Source organism: Manacus vitellinus, unplaced genomic scaffold (assembly GCF_001715985.3).
Source record: "Manacus vitellinus isolate BGI_N305 unplaced genomic scaffold, ASM171598v3 scaffold_18_pilon, whole genome shotgun sequence".
Lineage (NCBI taxonomy): Eukaryota > Metazoa > Chordata > Aves > Passeriformes > Pipridae > Manacus > Manacus vitellinus.
Window position 1 is genome coordinate 9,703,075 of NW_021939324.1, and position 22,541 is coordinate 9,725,615.

The following is a 22,541-nucleotide window of genomic DNA, read 5'->3' on the forward strand; positions in this document are numbered from 1 at the left end:
GGTATCTCATAGCCATAAAGGAGCTGGGACTGCTGCACTAAAAGGTAAGAAACAACTGTAGGGAAAATAACCAACCACAACATTGCTTGGAGAAAATAAGTGGATGCCTTCAATTCTGCTATTTCAAACCTCTGTAGCAGGAGGGCATCTACTTTCTGCTGACTGACAGGTCTTGCAATGCATTTATGGCTAATTTTTTACATGCATCAGATTAAAATGGACATTCCACCTGTGTTTTCATCCTACTTCCTCTGGCCCCTAGGAATTTATCACTGAAATATTTGTGTGTAGTTATTTCCAGCTGTGATTTCCAATTCCTATTACATTTATGAAGAAATGGTGATTTGAAGCTCTACAGTATAAGATGCAGTTATTCTTATTTCCCAGCTGTTATGCTATAGTAACATATTAATAGCATAACAGCTATATATGTATAGTAGCATAACAGCCAGTATGGTGGTAATGATGCTACCTGCAGCATCTCTTTATAGTCTCTAATCTTCTCATTGCCCTAGGTAAAGCCTAGACTTGCCATCCTTTCCATTTCAGAGCCCAGACTCTGAGATGGCAGAGAAAAGAGGCTCAGCAATAGGAAAGTTGTTGCCTTTAATTTAAATCACAATGAAGACTCTAATTGTAGCTCAGGGAAGAGTCTTTTAAATAAACTCATATGTGTTGGAAGCAAACACTTCAAATATAAGGTGGAAGTCAGTCCTTAGTCTTCAAATTAGCACATACTTAAATTGGTTTCTGCAAAGAACACACAAAGCATCATTAAAAACCATTGACCTGCCATGAGAAAAAAAGTCAGACATTCCTTCTTCTGCTCTCTCAGATGCAACCAGCACATTCTCCTGAGTCTTTTTGTGATGCCCTAGACAAATTTCAGTAAATTTTTAAGCACTTATTTTTTTGCAAGATGGGACACTAATACAGGCTCCAGGCACTTATCTCCTAAATCATCTTTGTTTTCAAAATGTACTAACTCAAGTCTAGCTTACCTTGATCAGAGATGGCAGTAGCAACCATGCTATATGCAAGCATTTCCACTTAAGCAAATCTGTGCTAAGACACATAAGTGGAAGCTCAGCAGCAAGAAAACATATTTTCCTTGTTCCTCTTAACAATATATGATCTGGCTCCTTCCTGTCTGTGGTGGTTTGACCCTGGCTGGACACCAGGTGCCCACCAAAGCTGCTCTGTCACTCTCCTCCTCAGCTGAACAGGGGAGAGAAAATAAAACAAAAGGCTTCCGAGTCAAGGTAAGGACAGGAAGAGATCACTCGTGGAAAAAATTAGTTTTTACTAATCTAGAGTGGGGGAAAAAAATCTTTAAGAAAGAAATCACCTTCTCCCACTCCTCCCTTCTACCTGGGCTCAACCTCACTCCTAATTTTCTCTACCTCCTCCCCCTCAGCAGTGTAGGGGGGTGGGATCAGTACCTCACACGCTGTCTCTGCCATTCCTTCCTCCTCATGGGGAGGATTCCTCACACTTCTCCCATGCTCCAGCGTGGAGTCCCTCCAATGGGAGACAGTTCTCCATGAACTTCTTCAGTGTGGGTCCTTCCCATGTGCTGCAGTTCTTCATTAACTGCTGTAGTGTGGGTCCCTCCCACAGGGCAGTCCTTCAGGAACAGACTGCTCCAGTGTGGGTCGCCCACAGGATCACAAGTCCTGCCAGCAAACCAGCGCCAGAGTGATCTTCTCTCTCCACAGGGCCACAGGTCCTGCCAGGAGCCTGCTTCAGCATGGGCTTCCCATGGGGTCACAGCCTTCTTTGGGTATTCACCTGCTCCAGCTTGGGGTTCTCCACAGGCTGCAGGTGGATCTCTGCTCCACCATGAACCTCCGTGGGCTGCAGTGGCACAGCTGCCTCACCACGGCCTGTACCACGGGCTGCAGGGGAATCTCTGATCTGGCACCAGGAGCACCTCCTCTCCTACTTGGCCACGCAAGACCAACGTACTGTCTCACTTGAAAAAACACCTCCTCCAAAGTTTCATGTCTATTGCTTTCTCCGTCCTCTTAGGAAGATTAGTGCTACAAAGATCAGTATACTTTAGCCATAAAAAACTAACGAGTTTTGTAGCTCTGAAGAAACAGGCCCAGGATAGAGGGTTTAACTATCAGCTTGAAATACCAAACAGCACTGGGGTCTTCCAGTACAGATTTACTGCACTGTAGTAACAGATCATATTGTTCTGAAGTATCATATCTATGTGAGTGGAAATTATCACCAAGACCAATCCAATTTCTGTAAAAACACCAAGTAGAAACAGATATTATACCTGAAATAAAACTCAAGGTCACACTGTAAACACACACTGGTGTCCCACATATACTGCATATCTGCTGCCCAAGTCCTAGTTTTCTCATGTTTATACATTCTGATTTAAGTGCCACAGTAATGACTTTGCAGTCATAAAAATACTCAACAGTCCAAGTCTGTTTTAATTACAATTGCAGATTAGATGTCTAATTTCTAGTCTTTCCTTTCACATTCTTTTATTCCAACATTGAAGAAAGTATATTGTGAGGCATTTATGTTTGTATATACTATTGTCCTGACTCCATGTCTAGCCTAATAAATTCATTAGCAAGACAAGTTGTACTAATGTTGGTTCTGCATCTCTTTCATTAAAGCTTATTATTTCCTTTTCTTCCTTACTTAACTTGTCCGTGTTAGAACACATTTAGCATTTTTGCTTTTTCATCCACTAACAAAATGGTGGGCTGGACTAGTGCTGATAGCCAGGACCAGCATTATTGCTGTGCTTGTGCATCCTTCTTGAACAGGAAAACAAGGTCAACTGATAGTCCAGATTCTCCATGTGACCAGCACAAGGCAGGGTGGGTGGAAGAAAGCCAGCATGGGCCTTTTTCAGCAGAAAAAGTACACAGGAAACTATCTAATATGTGTGAATGTATGTGCACTTCAAATCTGGGAAATAGCTTACAAGAGGAATCTCTCAGAAGTGAGGAAGGGGAAGAGGAAAAGGATATCTAAACTTTACTAAGGCAAAAAACCAAACCAACAAACAAAAAAAAAACCAAACCCAAAACCCAAACTAAATCAAAATAAAAATTAACAACTCCTATGAGAGCACCCCTGTGAGAACTGCCTCTAATCTAAGTTTTGGCCCAAATAAAACTTCATATTTGCTTTACCATAAACTAGGTTCAGGTTCTTTCCTTGCAGAAAGATTGTGGATCATGTCCTAGGCACATATACAGCAAAGACAGACCTACCTGTGTAAAGAGCAACTATGATGAAGCCAAAAGTAAATAATGGCAATACTGCTGAATGTAAAGTTAAAAACAGAGATAAAATTATTCCAAAGTTAAGAAACTTACATTTTGACTATTTTTCTTCTTCTTTTGGAAACAATGGAAAACGTTCCTCCTTCCTTAGAGGAAGAGTCATCTGCAAGAATCCCTGGAAAGCCCAAGAAACTCAGCTAAAAGTAAGTGTTGATCCTATTGTGAGTAGGAGGCTGGGCTAGATGATTTTCAGGGCCTGATCAGCCCTGTGATTTTTGTGAACTGCCTTTCTACAACCTTGAATAGCCTTTGAAGTTACTTTCAAAAAAAGCAGAAATATCTAGATAGACTTGGATAGACTTGAGAGATGGGCTGATTCCAATGGGATGAAGTTCAATAAAGCCAAGTGCCGGGTCCTGCACTTTGGCCACAACAACCCCAAGCAGCACTACAGGCTGGGCACAGAGTGGCTGGAGAGCAGCCAGGCAGAAAGGGACCTGGGGGTACTAATTGACAGGAAGCTCAACATGAGCCAACAGTGTGCCCAGGTGGCCAAGAAGGCCAATGGGATCTTGTCCTGTATCAAAAATAGCATGGCCAGCAGGAGCAGGGAAGTGATCCTTCCCCTGTACTCTGCGTTGGTGAGGCCACACCTTGAGTATTGTGTTCAGTTCTGGGCCCCTCTGTTCAGGAAGGATATTGAGGTGCTGGAGCGGGTCCAGAGAAGAGCAACAAGGCTGGTGAAGGGACTGGAGCACAAGTCCTGTGGGGAGAGGCTGAGGGAGCTGGGGTTGTTTAGCCTGGAGAAGAGGAGGCTCAGAGGTGACCTCATCACCGTCTATAACTACCTGAAGGGAAGTTCTAGCCAGGTGGGGGGTTGGTCTCTTCTCTCAGGCACTCAGCAATAGGACAAGGGGGCACGGGCTTAAGCTCCACCAGGGGAAATTTAAGTTGGATATCAGGAGAAAATTCTTTACAGAGAGAGAAGTCAGGCATTGGAATGGGCTGCCCAGAGAGGTGGTGGATTCACCATCCCTGGAGATTTTTAAACGCAGATTGGACGTGGCACTGAGTGCCATGATCTAGTAAATGGACTGGATTTGGACCAAGGGTTGGACTCGATGATCTCGGAGGTCTTTTCCAACCCAATCGATTCTATGATTCTATCTAGAATTCATTAGAAAATCAGAACTTCATAAAGTTGCAGCTGTGTCTGTACAACTTCTACTTTCACATCTAGCAAACATATTGCTGTAATGCATGATGCTGCCTCACATTGTGCCACATCCGCATCCTCTTCCCTACGACCTCGGAAGGATGAGCTGCCTTATTCCAAACTAGTTAAATGACAGGTATCATTAAACCCAGTTCAACTAAAGTAGCACAAAGTTCCATCTTGATTAAAATTATATACTTCAGTAAAGTTTATTGTGCTGGTGAATTATATTTATAAATTTATTGCAGGTCAAACAACTCCAATTAAACACGAATGGGTGTGTGTGTACATACATATATAAAGCCAGTTTAACTAAATACAAAATTTTAAATATATCATTAACCATGGGTTTATGGGCACAGAAAGCTGTAGCTTGGCCCTAACATTCTCTTTTATTAACCTTTTTACCACATGGGGACTGTATTTATATACAAGTACTAATGTATGAATCTGTAAATACTATCAATATTTCATTTTCTACAAAGTGTCTATAAATTACATCAAGCCAGGACAGCCCTAGGTAGACATGGCAAGTCACTTAAGTAAGCAACACAGACTTTAAAAGTAATCCCCATTTATTTCAGAAACAATATATTAAAGAAATATGTGACCTGTGCACCCACAGATTCCATAAATAGTTTGATATACAATTAGTATTGTGCAACCAACTCACAAGACCCACAGGTTCCAAAGTGCTTAGTAAAATAATAGAAGATTGTGGTTCCCATTTTACAGCTGGAACAGCTGAAACAGAAAACTCACGTGGTTTGTCTGAGGTCTTATTGAAAATCAGTGTCACAAATGTGGGAAAAGGCCTGAGACTCCTGACTCTCAAACCAGTCTTAAGCCACAGATGACTTGACAGTGACTAAATTTATAAACAGAAGGTGAGAGCAAAAAGTGACTTGGTTCTTTCAGATCAAATAAGGAGCACGGATATGAGACATGATCATTACTGCAGCAATTTGTAGAACAGTAAGGCCAGATGTCCTGAAGTCACTCATGGGAAGAGGCCCCATAATAAAAGACAGATGGCTAGAAAGAAGACAGTGGCATGGAGAAAGCTAGACCCCAGGGTCCACTGGAACCACCAAAACTGAACTTCTGGCAGAGCAGTATTCCAGGGAAATCCCCAAAATGCCAAGTGGCATTTCTAAGTTGCAAGGGTTTCTGCAGAGACCCCTACACTAGCAAACACTTCCTGCATGCTGTAGCATGAGAAGCACATCTGCGAGGAGGCTCCAGAGACACTTCACTATCTGAAGATCTGGGAGGGCCACGGTAAGCAGGGGCTGTTGGAAAATACTTGCTCTACAGCTAAACTAGGCCTCATTCAGGCTCCTGTCAGCCTGGGATCGTGGTGGCACAAAGCCATGGACTTGCACAGAAAGACACTTCTACATGGGGTCATAATTTCTGCAATATGGCTATTCTTATGGCTACTGCTCAACTTTGCACGTTCTGCACTTCAACATAGCACCACACTGCTCAACACTAACTAGAAATAGCGCTTGTTATCCACTATGTATAGATTGGGATTTCACAGAAGGATATTTCTATGGGCAGAGATAGAAATGAAGATTGATCTCTTTTGGCGTGGATTCTACTCTAAGGGGCTGCAGAGACTGCCCTTAGAACACACTTGTAACTTTGAAGAATAACATCGCACAATTCTGTTTCAACCAACTGTCACAGATTCCATAGCATTGCACAGCAATGCTGAGCACATGCTTCACAAAAGGAAAAGCAACGCACAGGTGAGTTGGGAGAAGAGAACAATGCTACAGACAATGCAGCACACAGGGATCTTCTTTCCCTTATATCATCCAGTCACGTTCACATTGCAAAGATCTGTGCAGCTCCCACAGATGAGAAGTTTGAAACTTCAGGTGAGGTCACATGGCTCATTTGGTGTCATGCTGATCTCTTGGTTTTGTCTGTGAGATGGGCACTTGCAGTTTTCCTGAGGCAGCAGACACAGAGGTCTTTGTTTCATTCCTTTAGGAAAAGTAAAAGTGAAGGAAAAGGGGACAGGCAGACAGACGTGTTGGAGTTTCTTATGAAAGACACAAACACACTTGAAGTAAAACACATTTCTGAAATACTCCTTTGGGACAAACAATGCCACAGCCTCCAAAAGAAAATTTCACCTCTCAGAATCACCCTGAAGAACAATTACAGGTTTATTGTGGCAAGTTACAAAACAATTAATCAGAGAGTCATAACTTTTCATAAATAAACAGCCAGGCACCTGGCTCTCCAGGGGCTTGAACTTTATACAGAATGGATGTTTTGCTCACTGACATCCTGCAGCAGACAAGGCGGAGGAACTGTAGGTGCTGTGCTACAGCAGGACACGGCAAGGACAGCAGAGAGCACAGTGCTGCTATAGCAAGGCATTCGTAGAACTTAAGTGCAGAAAGCGTTTGTCAGAGGACAAATGTACCCACTCCTTCTGTTGTTCTGCCACTTTTTCAGCCAAGCATTTTACCAGAACAGGGTCTACTTTGGAGTCAATCTTGTTGGCGAACCAGTGCCCATAATTCAGAAGCCATCTTAATTCTCCAGCCCCATAGATGCAAACACTGCGAAGGTGGGTGCCAGTGCATGGAGGATACAAATAATCTTCAAGATAATTCCATTTCACCAGACGAGTTTTGCTTTGTAAGTCTGTTATGTCCTGAGATGACCTTGGAACTTCCCCAGGGACCCCAGGAACACGTACAAGAGTGGCCCAGAAATGTTCATCTGGAGAGTATGTGTCCCTTGACCACTCAAAAAAATCTTTTGCGAGTGAGCTTTCAAGTGTATATTGAATAAATTCTCGACTTAAAACAAAATAGGCACTGCCTACAAATACTTCAATATTGTGAGGCGGCGGATTCTTGGAAATGTTGGTTTTTACAGGCATCTGCATGTATTCATAAGGCACTTTCATAAGTTCATAGTGATAAGTAAATCGTTCTCTTTTGCTACTGCTTGGCTTTGTAGTTTCCAGCATGTTTCCTCCACCAAGTTTCTTCAGTTCAGCGACCAACTCGAAATTTGACCTCAAAGGGAAATCTTGACCACACAAATTGATAACATACTTCCAAGGGACTGGAGAGCCCATCAAATCAGACAAACAATTGAAATCTGCTTGCAGACGTGAAATATGTGCATAGTCCACTGTCTCCAACTTTGACGCAATGAAAATATTTGGGAAACATTTAGCCAGATTTTTCAAAGCAGATTTGAAACTTCTTGCTGCTTTTTCATCATAATGGATGCAGTAAATATTTTGATGACTGTACAATGAATGTATGAGCCTTTCTACCATTACAGCATCTTTGTGAACAACCAAAGAATAGGCAATTGGAAAACTCTCCTCCTCTGGAGAAACAGGTTTTAGGTGGTATTTCCTAAGAGAACGATACACATGGCAATCACTTGTCATTGCTGCAACATCTTCATCAGCTAAGTCAACTATTTCTTTTCTTCTTATCTCTAAACTCTTGCCAATTTCATGAGGATCTTGTTCATATATAGATGAACAATTAATTTCATAGTGGAACACATTTCTAGGATATGAATACCTGTTTCTAACATAAGAAGAAGTGCTTAAGAAGTGCTCAACCAAGTAAATGCCCTTAGAAGGAAAAAAGTGTCTTTCAACATGGAGGATCTTCAACAGTGCAATCAACCACCCAGTAACACAAAGGATCAGGATGTTCCTTTGTGAGGGGCATGTGTAGGGCCACTTTCGTCTCTTCATTCTGCAAGAAAAGAGAGACATGGAGTTATTTTAAATCAGAAAGAAATCATCAGAGACAATTCCAACTTCTAAGAAAGACATGCACACATGAGTCAGCCTACACCATAAACACCACCTTATCAGGATAGGGCACTGGTAATCCACAGTTTCTTCTTAATCATCATTTTAAAATTTCATTCCCCTGAATTAGCTGATTGAAGACAATAAACTAAAAAAACAACTTGGATTTAAGATGATTTCCAGCTGAATAAGAGTGTTGGAACAAGGCTCCTACTGTTTCCTTTCCAAACCTTTTTTAAATTTCTAATGAGTAACAAACTGAAGTACAGCAATCCCTGAATTGGCATGAACATCACTGTCCTATACGTGAGTAGGAAGGATTGTTTCTTTTTCTGAGTAACTATAAGGGGTTCAACAGGAGCAGCACTGGGATCTCTTTTGAATTTGCAAAGAATGTGTGCTTAATGGTAGATATTAGCATTTTAAAAAAATAAAGCATGGAACTGAAAGCTTCAGAATTCAAGCAGGTCATTCTCATTCTCTCTAACACTGGAGTCAGCTCATAAAAATGTCCAAGGAGATATGAATTTCTTTCCTGTCCTCACCCAACAGGATCTGGCAAGTCCAAAGTCCTTCCTTGGTTCAGGTTTCTCCTGGAAAATAGTGCTAACTTGCCCTTAAGAAAGAGGTGGATGAATACACAATATTTTCATCCACTGGTATGAACATATAATGAATACAACCTTTAGAAAATAGAAGAGGTAGCAGTGAACAGTACCACACTTATCCTGCTCTCTGCCATGTGACACAACCTTTGATCTGACTGCAAAAACACATGGCCCTTTTCATACAGCAGGTCATTTAATAACACTCCTGTGTAGCAAGTTAACTAAGGTATTAGTTAATCATAATAACCATAATAAAAGCTAAATACAGAGATCCTCTTTTGATACAGGTTTGCTTTAATGATTGAGTGCTGAATACTGAGCAAGCAACATTGTTGCTATCCCTGAATTAACATCAGACCAGAATTATATACAATCCAGCATTAAACTAAGCTCTACTTCGTCTTTACATTGAACATCTTCCAGTACTCTCTTTTGAATAAAAGCTGTTCCAGAATGCTTCAGAGTCAATAAAAGGTAAGGCCAGCAGAAGTGGCTCAGATGCCTGAAGATCCCACATATGCACGTAAAACCAAGTACTGAGGTGTGCATGCAAACATACTGCAAGACTAACTTGGGCATCTTTAGCATTTGCATAAATGTCAGGTCTTGCAAGCTGTAAGTTCATTTAAATAGCAGCCTGTCAAGGCAGAGCTGCTTCATTAGTCTGTTCTCCCTGACCTTAGCTTTCCCTGTGTATCTTTGTCCTTGATATTTCTCTTCTGGGGCAAGGGAAAGGAGGAGGAAATGTCATCTCCTTGTTTCACCTAGAAGTGCCAGGTGCAGACCAGGGTAAGCCAACATTTACCTATTTTGTAGAAGCCAAAGCTCAGCAGCTCTCTGTAGGTTTTACAAACAGTCTCCAGGTAAGAAAGAAAAAAACCAGATCTATCTCATAGAATCATAGAATGGTTTGAGTTGGAAGGGATCTTAAATATCACCTCATTCCAACCCCCCCGGCCACTGGCAGGGGGATTGCCAACCTTCCACTAGACCTTGAACTCTTCCAGGAATGGGGAATCCACAACTTCTCCGGGCAACCTGTTCCAGTGCCTCAGCATCCTCACAGTGAAGTGAGGTGTTCATGTCCCCATGAAGCTAACAATCCCACCTTCCCCTTTAGCCAGTACGTGCTTTCCTTCACATCTTCTCCAAACTTATCCCAGTCCAATGTCTAATCTGGATCTCTCCTTTACCTACTTCCTTCCTTTATCCGTGTTCCTGGAGAAAAGTCACTCTCAAAAGCTGCTCCTAACCAAAGGTAGGTTTTCAGCCATATGACAAAAGCCCTGTAGAGGGGAACACAGCTAACCTGCCCATATTTTTTTCTTTGGAGGGAGAAGACCTGTGTGGTGTGACCTTTTTGTGAACCCCACCCTGTGCGTCCGCTGAGTGATCTCCCTGGCTACAAAGGACAACACCTACCAGTCCTGGCTGGACAGCGATTGCCTAACCCAAGGAGCAAATCTTCTCTTATTCTCTCCTTCAAAAAGGTGAGTCTGGAGAAAGAAAAAGGAGGGGAAAAAACCAACACAGCCTCCACTGCTCCAAAGCCTCTTTATCTATGGCCTGCCTCAACCCAGTGCCAAACATTCTGTTGCTACTAAACCAAACAAAGCCATAGAATCTTAGAATGTCCTGAGTTGGAAGGTACTCACAAGGATCATCGAAGTCCAGCTCCTGGTCCTGCAGAGGACACCCCAAAAATCACGCCACGCCCCTCGGAGTGTTGTCCAAAAGCTTCTTGAACTCAGAGAGGGTTGGTGCTGTGACCACTTCCCTGGGGAGCCTGTTCCAGGGCCCAACCACCCACTGGGTGAAAAATCTTTTCCTTATATTTAACCTAACCCTTCCCCCTGACACAGTTTCATGCCATTCCCTCCCTGGGTCCTGTCACTGGTCACCACAGAGAAGAGATCAGTGCCTGCCCCTCCTCTTCCCCTCCAAAGAAACCTGTAGGCCGCAATGAGGTCTCCCCTCAGTCTCCTCCAGGCTGAACACCCCAAGTGACCTCAGCTGCTCCTTATACAGCTTCCCCTCAAGGCCCTTCACCATCTTCGTTGTCCTCCTTTGGACACTCTCTAAGAGCTCAATATCTTTCTTATATTGTGGTGCCCAAAACTGCACACAATGTTCAAGGTGAGGCCACCCCAGTGCAGAGCAGAGCGGGACAATCCCCTCCCTTTACTGGCTGGCGATGCTTTGCCTGATGCCCCCCAGGACACGGTTGGCCCTCCTGGCTGCCAGGGCACTGCTGACTCAGATTCAACTTGCCATCAACCAGGACTCCCAGGTTCCTTTGCATGGGGCTGCTCTCCCAGACTTTTGTATCCCAGTCTGTCTGTACATCCAGGGTTGCCCCATCCCAGGTGCAGAATCTGGCACTTTCCCTTTTTCAATTTCATATGGTTGGTGATTGCCCAGTCCTCTAATTTGTTGAGGTCTCTCTGCAGGGCCTCCTGGCCTTCAACAGCCCCTCCCAATTTAGTGACCAAGTTTACTTGTATCCTTTCCAGTCCTGTATCCAAGTCATTTATGAAGATGTTGAAGAGCACTGGCCCTAAGATGGAGCTCTGTGGAACCCCACTAGTGACAGGTCACAAGCCTGATGTTACCCCACTCACTGTAACCCTTTGTGCCCTTTGTACCATCAGCCAGTTGCTCACGTGTTTATCCAGCTGTGTGCTGGACATTTTGTCCAAAAGTATACTGTGAGAGACAGTATCAAAAGCTTTACTGAAATCCAGAAAGATTACATCAATTGGCTTCCCTTGATCAGGTGGGTTACCTCATCAAAAAAGGGAATTAAGTTTGTCAAGGAGGACCTTCCCCTCATGAACGCGTGCTGGCTGTGACTGATGACTGCATTGTCTTTCAGGTATTTTTTAATAACTCACAGCATAATCTTCTCCATAATTCAATCAGGCGCTGAAGTGAGACCAACAGGCCTGTAGTTACCAGGGTCATCCCTCTTGCCTTGAAGAAATTCTTCCTGATATCCAACCTGAATTTTCCCTGGCACAGCTTGAGGTCATTTCCTCTTACCCTGTCACTAGTTGTGTGGGAGAAGAGGCCAACTCCCACCATGGCACAGCCTCCTTTCAAGTAGTTGGAGAGAGTGATAAGATCTCCCCCGAGCCTTCTCTTTTCCAGGCTAAATACCCCAGCTCCCTCAGCCACTCCTCAAGGGACTTTCTAGACCCTTCAACAGCTTTGTTGCCCTTCTAAATCATTTGACTCTCACCAGGATAAAGTTAATTTCTGCAAAAGACTGGGATTTCCTGAGGAACAGTGTATGACCAGGGAATTAAATCCCGTGGGACAGAAGTGCCACTGCAAATCTCAGCAGGTTTTAACTCAAGTGCAAAATATTTATTTCTTACCACATGCAGCTCTCAGAGCCCTACTGAAACATAGACGTTCTCTCCAGAGGAGCAGGAAATGGATGAATGTGGCAGATGAAAACAGGAACTTATACCTACCCAAAGCACCTATCTTGGGTAGCACTGACCAGATGTTAACTCCAGTTATCCTGCCCATGCAAATTTTTTCCTCAGGTGATGCCATACAGAGCACCAAAGTTCCATCTTTTGCACAAAGATTTTATATTATGATTTTATATTATAAGCTTGGCATTGTCTTGTCTTTTCTATATGCAAGAAGACTCCTGAGACATATTTGCATGGCTCAGGACTCGAGGAGGGCAGGAGCCCCAGGTCTTCATCTGGCATAAGACTTCTGACCAGATTCTCACCAGGTTATACAGCCCTTTCATGAACTCTGACTCCCAGGGAAATCCTCCTCTCCTGCTTCTGCACCACACTATTGCTAAACTTCTCAGATTTTACCCTCTTCAAGCTGGCCAACAAACACATGCATTTGTATCAGTCTGATTAACAGACCCATTATCAATTTGTTACATCAAAAAATCTGCATTTCCCTTGTCATGAGCACTGTAATGCAAGACATACAAAAAAAAATTCAAAAATCTGGGAAGTGTCTCCCCCTTCACAAGTGCTGCTAACACTGAGAGAAGATGAATGAAAGCAAAGCATCCATCCCTCAAGCACTGACTACAGCTCTTAGCCTCTCAAAGATCATGCCCTCAATTGCAAAGATCACTGTGTCAAAGGTTACTTAATTCATAAAGCCATGCACACTGCTCAGGATTCAATTGCAAAATGAAAATGGGTGAAGTTTTTGGGAAGAGGAGGAAATCCTGCTCAGGCTTCAGGTAGGAGCACAGAATGGTGGCTGGGAAGTGGCCCAGCTAAAAGCTTCCAGTCATGAACAGCAGGTGTTAATTGCAACTCTTCTGATTGAGAGCAAGGCTCTAGTGTGCCTTCTGCAATACTGAAGTTTAAAAGGGTTAAGCAAAGGTCAGGTGTGCTGCTAACTCACATGCAGTCTAGTTACAAAACCCTGAACATCCTGTTCTACAAGCCACATGAAAAACTGATTGCATTTCACTGGCACTCCCAAAAAACATGTGCATTGCCTCAAGTCAATGTATTTCTTTCAAACTCTATAGAAACACTTCTTATTTCGGGATTTTTTGTTTAAACTGAACTAAGTCCTAAAAGAAATTCAGTTTTGAATGAGAACAAAGTATTAGAGATGGCAACAATCTACACTTTGGCTTGTTCTACAGGTTAGGGGGTTTTTGTCAAAATTAAGGTGGATTAGAGCAATGTTTTCTTCTTCATTTGCATTTTTTCACAATTAAAAAGAATGTTCTTTTCTGTAAAAATTTGTAGAAGTGGCAATCCTGGCCTCCAAGGCAGACCCCAAGAGGGAATGATGATCTGCCTGCCAAAAAAACTGTTCTGCAGTTTCACCTGCATACTCAGTAATTTTTGTTGGATTGTGATCTAAACACACTGGCTAAGGCCACTGTGCACTATCACAGAGGTATTAAGGTTATTGCAATATTGAAGTTTATGACTCCTATGTTGTTTAATTTGTATTACTAATAGTTCCATAACATTGAATATCTAAGATGCTGTGGAAACAATACCAATCACTGTAAACTAGATTTAAATTGTTTTTGAGTGTGCCCATCTGAAGTTTCACTGTATTTACCAAACTGCTGAAAAGTGAACCTTATAAACTGTTGCATCTTCTCAGTGCTATGTGGACAAAGAAATTGTTGCAGGTCAGCTGGTGAACTACCTATCTGGACAACATAGGATACCTCATACCAGTCCAGGATATGTTCCCTGGGGGGAAGTAGACCACAAATACACAAAAAGGAATGGAGAGAAGCCGTGTCCACCTCCCTGTAAGCCCAAAGCCCCTTATAATTAAAATAGGAGTTGCTGATGCTGTTCAGTGGATGAAGAACAGAACAGTCAGATATTAACTGCCTGAAATTGCACATTATGAGTTGTGGTGGTCCAAATTTCTGCTCTGAACAGCCTCTTGTGAGCACATAAATTAATTTATCTGGAATAGCATTTAAAAAAAAAATTCCTTCAGAGTAAAATCAAGTTTAAAGCAGCACTCCTACTGAGAAACCATATAACCACTTTTATTATGTATAAGTATATATGTATAACCATCATACATTATTTCATAGAATCACAGAAATACAGAATTACTTGGGTTGGAAGGGACCTTTAGTGGTCATCTAGTCCAACTTTCCTACCATGGGCAGGGACATTTCCAGTAGACTGCTTGTCGTTGTCCCACCACATCTAGATATATTTTATGTCAGGGAGCAGAACCCAATGTGGTTAAACTACCCAGACCACTTCTAGATTTTGCCTTGGAAGAAACCAGCGGAGAACGTGTTCTGTATCCTGGTCATTCTACCACACACATAAGACACACCTCACCCAGACTAACTATCTGAAGTCCCTTTGCAGTTGGTGGAAAGATACAAGGAGCTGCAAAGGATCATCAATTTGTCTGTGAGATGGACTGGATGAAGCATTCCTGGGAAAGTCTTGGCCCCAGCAACCAGGAGAGAGGAAAAGAGCCCAGCTTCTGCACCATGACTGCAAGCTCTGCCAGCTCTGCTTGTGATGGCACAGCTTTGTGGTACTTCCAACATGAAGTATTCTGGGGATAGCAGCATTGCACCCATCCCGATCCTCTGCCAGGAACACCCCAGCATCTCCTCCATCCCAGAGTGGCACTCAGAAGCAACGGAGAAAAGCCAGCATGAAAGCTGATCTGGCCAGCAGAAGTCTGAGTAAGCCCAGAAAATCAAGTTCCTGCTTGATTCTAACCTTCAATGGCTCATATGCACCAGCGCTGCAGCGGCTTCAGCCCTCTTTGAGGCCACCCATCTGTATAGGTTTAAGGAGGCACTTGAGCAACTCAGAGGAATGGACAGGTTCCCTTCTTCAGCACAGCAAAACTGGCAGGCTTTGGGCTCACACTGCCTCTCTGAAGGCATGCTTCTACTTTACTAAGACCCTAATGATTTACATATGAAGAGCCCTGGTTCCTGAGAGAGACCAAGGCTTTACTGCAGCTCCTCACACTACTATTTTTGCTGTTTTCATCAACTCAGCTTACCCAGAGCAACAGCAACTCCCAGTCTATGCAACTTAGTGATGCCAATGTCATTCTTGCACAAGAGGAGTCTACAGCTCCCTTCACCCTGAGCAGGAACAAACTACCAACTCACATTGCTCTTGCTCTGCATGGCAAGTCTCACTTGTGGTCTGCACAGTACAGAGGTGTTCCTAGTTTGTCTATATTCAGAGCACACTGATTTATTAACAGCTTGTGAACTACTTTGTTTGAGACATGATCTCTCCTAATGTGTAGACCTACTGAATTTATACTACTTCTTTTCTACTTTATCATTACCCATCAAAGACATCTGTGACTCTCTAGAGATGCCACTATCAGTGGGAATAGGGATTCTTGAAAAGTTCAAGCTGTGAGTAGTCAGTGCTCTCTCCTCAGTGGTTCTGAAATGCACAGTACTCTCTATGAATGTTGTCGTGAGGCAAACTACTTCCGTGCTCACCATGGAGTAAGAGTTAAGTGAAAAGGTCAAGTATGAATGCAAGTCTGTGGAAGGAGAGGGAACCGGGAGAGTGGATGCAGGGGAGCAGGAGTGCTCTTACCCCACCATGTGATTCTCTCTTGCATGCAGAAGCCCTTCTGCCTAAGAACAGCATGAACCAAGCTCCTTGCTGTCACCTAGGTTAAAAAAATACAAAGGGAATGGATATTGAGAAGAGCAGGAGCATCAGAACAGAGGTTGGGAAATTATGAAGGAGGAGAATGGAAGAACGGAGGGTAAGTGCTTTCATGTAGGTAGCATTAACAACAACAATAAAAATCAAAGCAGCAGAACAGGTGCTTTCTCCAACTCACTCATCACTCAAAGGCACCTGAGGAATAACCAATGTTTACACTTTTTCTTGGAAACCAGGTCACAGTGTATTTCAGCAACCAATACCATTACTACATAACACCGGGAACTATGGGAACAATTCCCTCTCCTCCAGGCAAAAACACTTTGGGAAAGTTCTCCCTGATAAAATATCTCTGTTTGCTTAATACACACCTGCTCACACAGCAGTGCAAACTTGACATGTTTGCATGACCAGCTCTATGGAAAGATGTAGTTAGTTCCTTCTGTTTTTCCCTCTGGCCTATACAAGACCCTCTGGGTCTTGAGGGATCTCTGGAAAAGGTAGAGAGGCACTGTTCCTGGGAAGCTAGTGAAGAGGAAAAGTAATCATGTGCTTTACTAAGCAATTTATTTTATTTTATTTTTAGTGAACTGTCTGACTGAATTAAACTTTTAACACTACTTGATTATTCAATGGTGCTAGCTGGAAAAGTTAATTTATTAATGGGCTGGTTTTTACTGCTGTTAGCTGGTTATTTCCATTGCAAAATTATCTATTGATAGGGATCATGGGATTTCTGTAGGAATACCTTTTATTGGCATTAAATCTAAATCAGTTGATTCTATCAAGTTTGTCTGGTTTTCTACCCTCTTCCTCTGCATTGGAGCCTCAGCCTATGTCCCTGTAACATGGACACTCACTACCAGCCTTGTTTTGGCTTGCCTGTTTGATGTACTACTTAGATATTCTCTAAATGATGCACAACTAAATAACTAAGTAACTACTATTGTTTACATACTTAATTGCAAGATGTGGAAAAATAGGTCATTACTTTTAGACCCCACCCTAACTAAATGATAAGTCTGCCAATTTTAAGACCCTGAATACTTAAAACAACACAGTGTCACCAGGAAAATAAAATTTACAGTTTAACACAGCCTGGTTTTTGCTTCTGGAAGAGGAAAGACAGGTTCTACCACATACATGGGAAACACGGGTTCAGCAAAGATTTGGCAATTATGAGTATCACACCAGAGTTTGTCCTAGTGCTAAGCATGAGGACTCTTCATTGCACAGGATACACAGATCTGTGTTTCCTAAAAGAACCTGCTGAGCACATAGTAAGTTGCTTTGCTTGTCTGTCTGCTACTCAGTCACAACTCTTTGTATGCTCTTTAGAAAAGACCAAATGCTCTTTTCCAGTTGTCTTCAATGGCAATCCCCATAATTTCAGTAAAATATCTTACATTAATTCCTGCATGCCCATGTCTCAGATATATGCTGAGGTAAAGAAAGTCTGTGTCTCTACTCTTTGCTTAGGAGAAGAGGTAAGCAACTTCTGTAGGGTCATGCAAGAAGACAAGAGAGATGTAACCTGCTTCCTCTGCATCCCCAACTAAACTGACCTGTTTTACAATAACTTTTGATGGAAGCTGTTCTGGTGAAGGCCTGAAAAGAAAAAGTCTCTCAGCAAATCACTTGGTACATCACATAGTACTTTGTCCTGCCAGTCTGAGGATTTGCAGCCCTCTTAAAGTTAGAAAGTGTTAAGAATGCCCAGAGATAGTCAGTCCTGAAAATTTCCAAGCCTGATTGCTTATACATTGAGTATTTAAATGCTCTTGACTTCTTGAAACGGGAGTATTCATGCTTACCAAGGATTTAGTGTACTATAAAGCCAGCAGTCAAGGAAAAAAAAAACAACACATACCTCAGCAAATAGAGTTTACTCCCTTCTAACTCACGGCAATCTGGAGTTTAACAGCTTTGTTCTGACTCATACAGGAGTTTAAAGCAATACTACTACAGTGGAGAGAGGGTTAACTTTTACTCCTAAGCTATAGTATAACAAAAAAATAAGACCCAAAGGGCCAGAACCTGTATTCGTTGGCAAGGAGAAGCACTTTAAAAGAGGGTGGAAGTTTCCTGTTAGACAGGAAGACAGGAGAAACTGCACCACACTGCAGAAAAGCTCCCATTAAGAGCTCAAAACATTTCTCCATTTCCTTCACCTCTCCACTAAGCTGCCTGCAGACTCTCTGCAAACTCCTTGCTGTAAATCACCCTCTTTGAGTCAATTCCCCCCGCCAAAGTCACAGCTTGTCACATCAGCAAGATCGTTTCATGGAGGGCTGCAGACCTACCTCCTGGACTTTGCTGTGTTCTCTTCCCCTTGCAGAGCTCTTTAGGATGCTCTGCCCCAGGATATCAGCACAGGCACATCCAGCTTGGTGGGTGAGCGAAGTCCTGGTGTCTGCTTCATCCTGCCACTGCCCACAGCCTTCACCATCATCAGTGTTTCAAGCGCGTATGAAGCCGGATGTACAGAAGTAGTAGGGATGACATTGTTTCTTGCACAAATTACAAAAGAAAATTGTAAAAGTTAGCTGAAAAATAGTGAGCATCAAGGCTTTCTATGAAAAGCTGTGGAAGACATTATCTGTATAAGAACCTGTAGTGGGTTGACCCTGGCTGGACACCAGGTACCCACCAAGGTTGCTCTATTGCTTCCCTCTGCAGCTGGACAGGGGAGAGAAAATATAACTAAGGGTTTATGGCTTGAGACAAGGACCAGAAGAAGCCCCTTGTATCCTTGGCATCAACTACCTCAGGAGAGAGTACTCCAAGAATCCAAAGAGCTATCGATAGGCTTTTGGTGTAGCTACTCTGAATACAGACAAGATCAAACAATTAGGTACCCTGCCTGGCCTCTCAGAAGATTCCTTCATCATGAGATTCCTGCAAGTCGAAGACCAGCAAGTGCCAGTTGCTACCAGAGCAGTGCACCAGCAGAAATCATACCAACCAAGACTCCATAATTCCCGTCTATAAGCTAATTTGTCAACTGGAGAGCCAAGGAGTGCTCAGCAGGACTTGCTCACCCTTTAACAGCCCCATATGGTCCATGTAAAAGTCTAATGGAGAGTGGAGACAGTAGACTATTGTGGCCTGAATGAAGTCACGCTGCCTCTGAGTGCTGGTGTGCCAGACACAGGCAAAGCATCTAGCAGCTTCTCACACAAACCACCCCAGTATTCCCCCCACCACTACCAAAACCTGGTCACACAAACCCAACACAGAATCCTATATCTTTGTTTATCCACATAGCATTTCTAAGCACCAAGAAGGTAGGGAGAAAAAAAGAAGGTAAGGAGAAAAAAAAAACAAAACAAAAAACTAAAAAACCAGATCAATCAAAGCAACCTACTTTCCTCTACAGCACGCTGAAGAGGACTTGGGGATAGGCAGGAAAGCACTGAGATGTGAGGAGTTTTTGTCAAAAGCCTCACCAATAAGATGAGCATGGTACTTCAGGTACTGAGACCTCAGGTCTTGGAGGTCTTGCTCCTTTCACAAATTAAATAGCTCTGACACTAAGCCAAGATCAGAAATTTGGGCTACTGTTCTGAGACCCACAACCCTGGTGATACTCCCTGAAATTCTGCTTGGATACGACGATCCGCATTGCAAGTTCGCCTGCGCGTAAGTACTTTATATGGTATACAATGTCTCCTTCACGGCAAGAAATACATTTTTAGGCTATTATACCTAACTTTTCTGTGTATAATGGTTATAGAGAAATCTGAGGAACTAAACACTGTACTAATTGCATATACAATAAACAATTATCACAGTATTTTCCCTCAAGAAAAGCAGAGCAGCAGTAACCCCTCTCCATCCATATTTTGACCAAAATACTGTGCACACCAGCCTCCTCTTCATCATCAGACTTATACCCTGCACTTCTGTGGCTAGAGTAGGCTGAATCTCATAAGCTCCAAATCTCATAAGCTCCAAAGAGAGCTCAGGATCATGGGATCCTGCAGTCCTGCCTTAGCTCGATGGCCCCAGCACAGCAAAGTCATACAGAGCACAGTTTCTGGATTCCCCACTTAATATTTGGCACTCTCTGTATGCATAAGATGCCATGTGGCATGACAGTAGCTGGGTCAACATTACCTCTTCTCAGTCTGATGGTAGGGTATAGTGGCTAATTGTATCAAATGTTATTAATTTATTAAAAAAAATTAAGAACATAGAACATTTTCTGTGAGACAAAAGCTTCCAGCACATGTAAAACTGGGAAATGTCTGCAGACAGCTCTGCATCTTTTGAGTAATCTTTAGGCTGCTGACTTGTCCTTGCCTGAAGAATCAAGTATGCAGAAAGACCCCTCCCACCAAACAATAAGACACCATAAAAATGCACACAGGCCAACTGCACTCCGCAGCCAATACAAAAGGAAAAGGTCTTTGACTGGTACCAGGGTATCCTGCATGGGCCAGGGACTAGCTTCCTGACACACCAGACAAGCCACACTGTAGTTAGGTAATATGACAGAACACATTGTAGGAGGATGGGTGGGTCTCTGACGTGCTGGTATGTACCCTGTCACCTGCTTATTGATGCCTCTCTCTGGGCATGATGCAATTACAGAGCTCCTCTTTCTTCACAGCTGTCTCTCTTGTACTCAAAGCAGAGGGACCTGTGCGTTGCACATTGCAAATCCTGGTGAAGCCCTCTTCATTTTTGAGTGTTTCAGTGAGAGGTCTGATGAGGCTTGACTTGTTGACAGCTACGCAAAATGCAACTCCCTTGCTGGATTCAGCACCCTGCTGTTTATGTCATAGAAAAGAGCTTTTTATGACTCATCTGATGTATCTCTTAGTTCCTTTATCAGTATTTCCTGGAAGACCTCAAAATGCCTTCCTGTAGCTGTAACAGCTATGCAAATGCTGTAAGGTTAATTCTTCTGAACTCATCTGGACTGCTTCTAAGGAATCTCAGAGATATAGTCTCTTGCCTTTTACCAAGCATTTTTAAGGTCATCACAGACAGCCTGTTGACTTACTAGAATAATTTGCACATATTAGACCAGAAAATAGCATGCATAGTACAGGCTACGATCTACAAAATCTATAGAACCTAATGCACAAGCAGTTTTCAGTGTCTGGACCACTTTCTTGCACTCCCACTGTAATACCAGCACAAAGGTGCAGCCAATACAAGTAACTGAAGCCTGAATGTATTCCTTACCACCATTACTGCTTTTCAAAAAGTTAGAGTCCTTAAGAATTGCTCATTTATATGATGCATGTTTCAAAAAGCATTAGCCAAGTTTGTTGGCAATCTTTAAATGCCTTTGCAGCTGGGCAGCATAAAGAAAAAGATAAGAAATGGACCAAACCCCAGCAGCATCAGATATATATAAAACCAGAAACCACATCTGCACAAACGTAGTAGCATTTCACTTCCCTTTCTATGACCTTCTCAGAAAAGCTACATGCATGAAAGAACAAACCCATCCATCCCAAGATGTCGCCTAAGAGTACTCAAAAGCAGATACTTGGAAACAGAACCCTTGAACACCTTTTCCACACATTCTTTCCACTTCCATTTCCTTACAGCTCAGCAGTTGCCAAAGACAGGGGTTACAACTGTCCATTTCTCATGAAATTTTGGGTTCTTCCATTCAGTCTTTTTTTAACCTACCTAAATTTTCTGACATCCAGAGACTAGGGAGTATGGGGGTGGGGGGAAACACTGTACAGCTGACTTGACCATTGTGTAAAAACCCACTTTCTCATACTTGCTTTCAACATTTTGCCCTCCAGTGTCATTTGACTGTTGTAGTTCCTAGTCGGAAAGAGAGCAAGCAGCTCTTTCCTGTTCACTGCCTCCACTATGTTACTATTAAGGACACGTGCCTCACTCAAAATGAAACAGGCTGCTTTACAGACTAGGTCTTCGGAATGAGTTAGAGGATGTTCAATGGAGCAGATGCTCACATTGGAGCACATGGATCACAGTGGAGGTTCCCCTTAAGGTCTCCTTCTTCAAACCTTACTCTGATATTAATAAATCTGTCGGCCCCATAATGAGGGAGAAGCTGCTACCGTCTCTCTTCCAGGAAAAAAAAAAATTGTGACAGATTCTCGCTATTGTTACTCTTTGTTTCCTCACAAGGAAAAAGAGCCTTTTTCCATACTAAAGAAATGACTAAGTGCTCTTGGCACATTTAAACACAGATACAGACTAACATGTACGTTTTTAGCAACTTACTGAGAGATGAAAAAAGGCTAACATCACAACAAACCCGACCTCTGTTATCAAATCACCCTGAGTTGGTGTATAGCTCCTCGAGAGCAGCTTGTGCGGCTGCAACATCTGGGCAGCCGCCTGCCTGCGGGGGTGCGGGCAGGTGCGTGCCCGGCTCCAGGCACCCCTTGGTAAACTCTGCCTTGTGTTGCTTCCGAGATGCAAAATCACCCCGTAACTAACTTTTAAGACACACGGCGCCTTCTTACCAGAACTTTCCCGCAG

General features: G+C 42.9%; 1 protein-coding gene across 6 annotated transcripts; it reads right to left on the reverse strand.

The window, feature by feature from the left end:
- Positions 1-4,737: 4,737 nt before the first annotated feature.
- GCNT4 (glucosaminyl (N-acetyl) transferase 4) lies at positions 4,738-22,541 on the reverse strand. Of its 6 annotated transcripts, none has more exons than XM_018070524.2 (4): positions 22,526-22,541; positions 18,362-18,568; positions 15,984-16,059; positions 4,738-8,234 (listed from the first exon to the last, which is right to left on the reverse strand). In XM_018070524.2, the coding sequence occupies exons 3-4, from the start codon at positions 15,989-15,991 to the stop codon at positions 6,866-6,868; spliced, it is 1,377 nt and encodes a 458-aa protein (XP_017926013.1). In that variant the 5' UTR covers positions 15,992-16,059; positions 18,362-18,568; positions 22,526-22,541; the 3' UTR covers positions 4,738-6,865. The 6 variants fall into 6 exon arrangements, with proteins under 6 accessions (XP_017926013.1, XP_017926014.1, XP_017926012.1 ...); XM_018070525.2 differs by lacking the exon at positions 22,526-22,541 and adding an exon at positions 20,614-20,759; XM_018070527.2 differs by lacking the exon at positions 15,984-16,059 and having other exon boundaries at positions 4,739-8,234.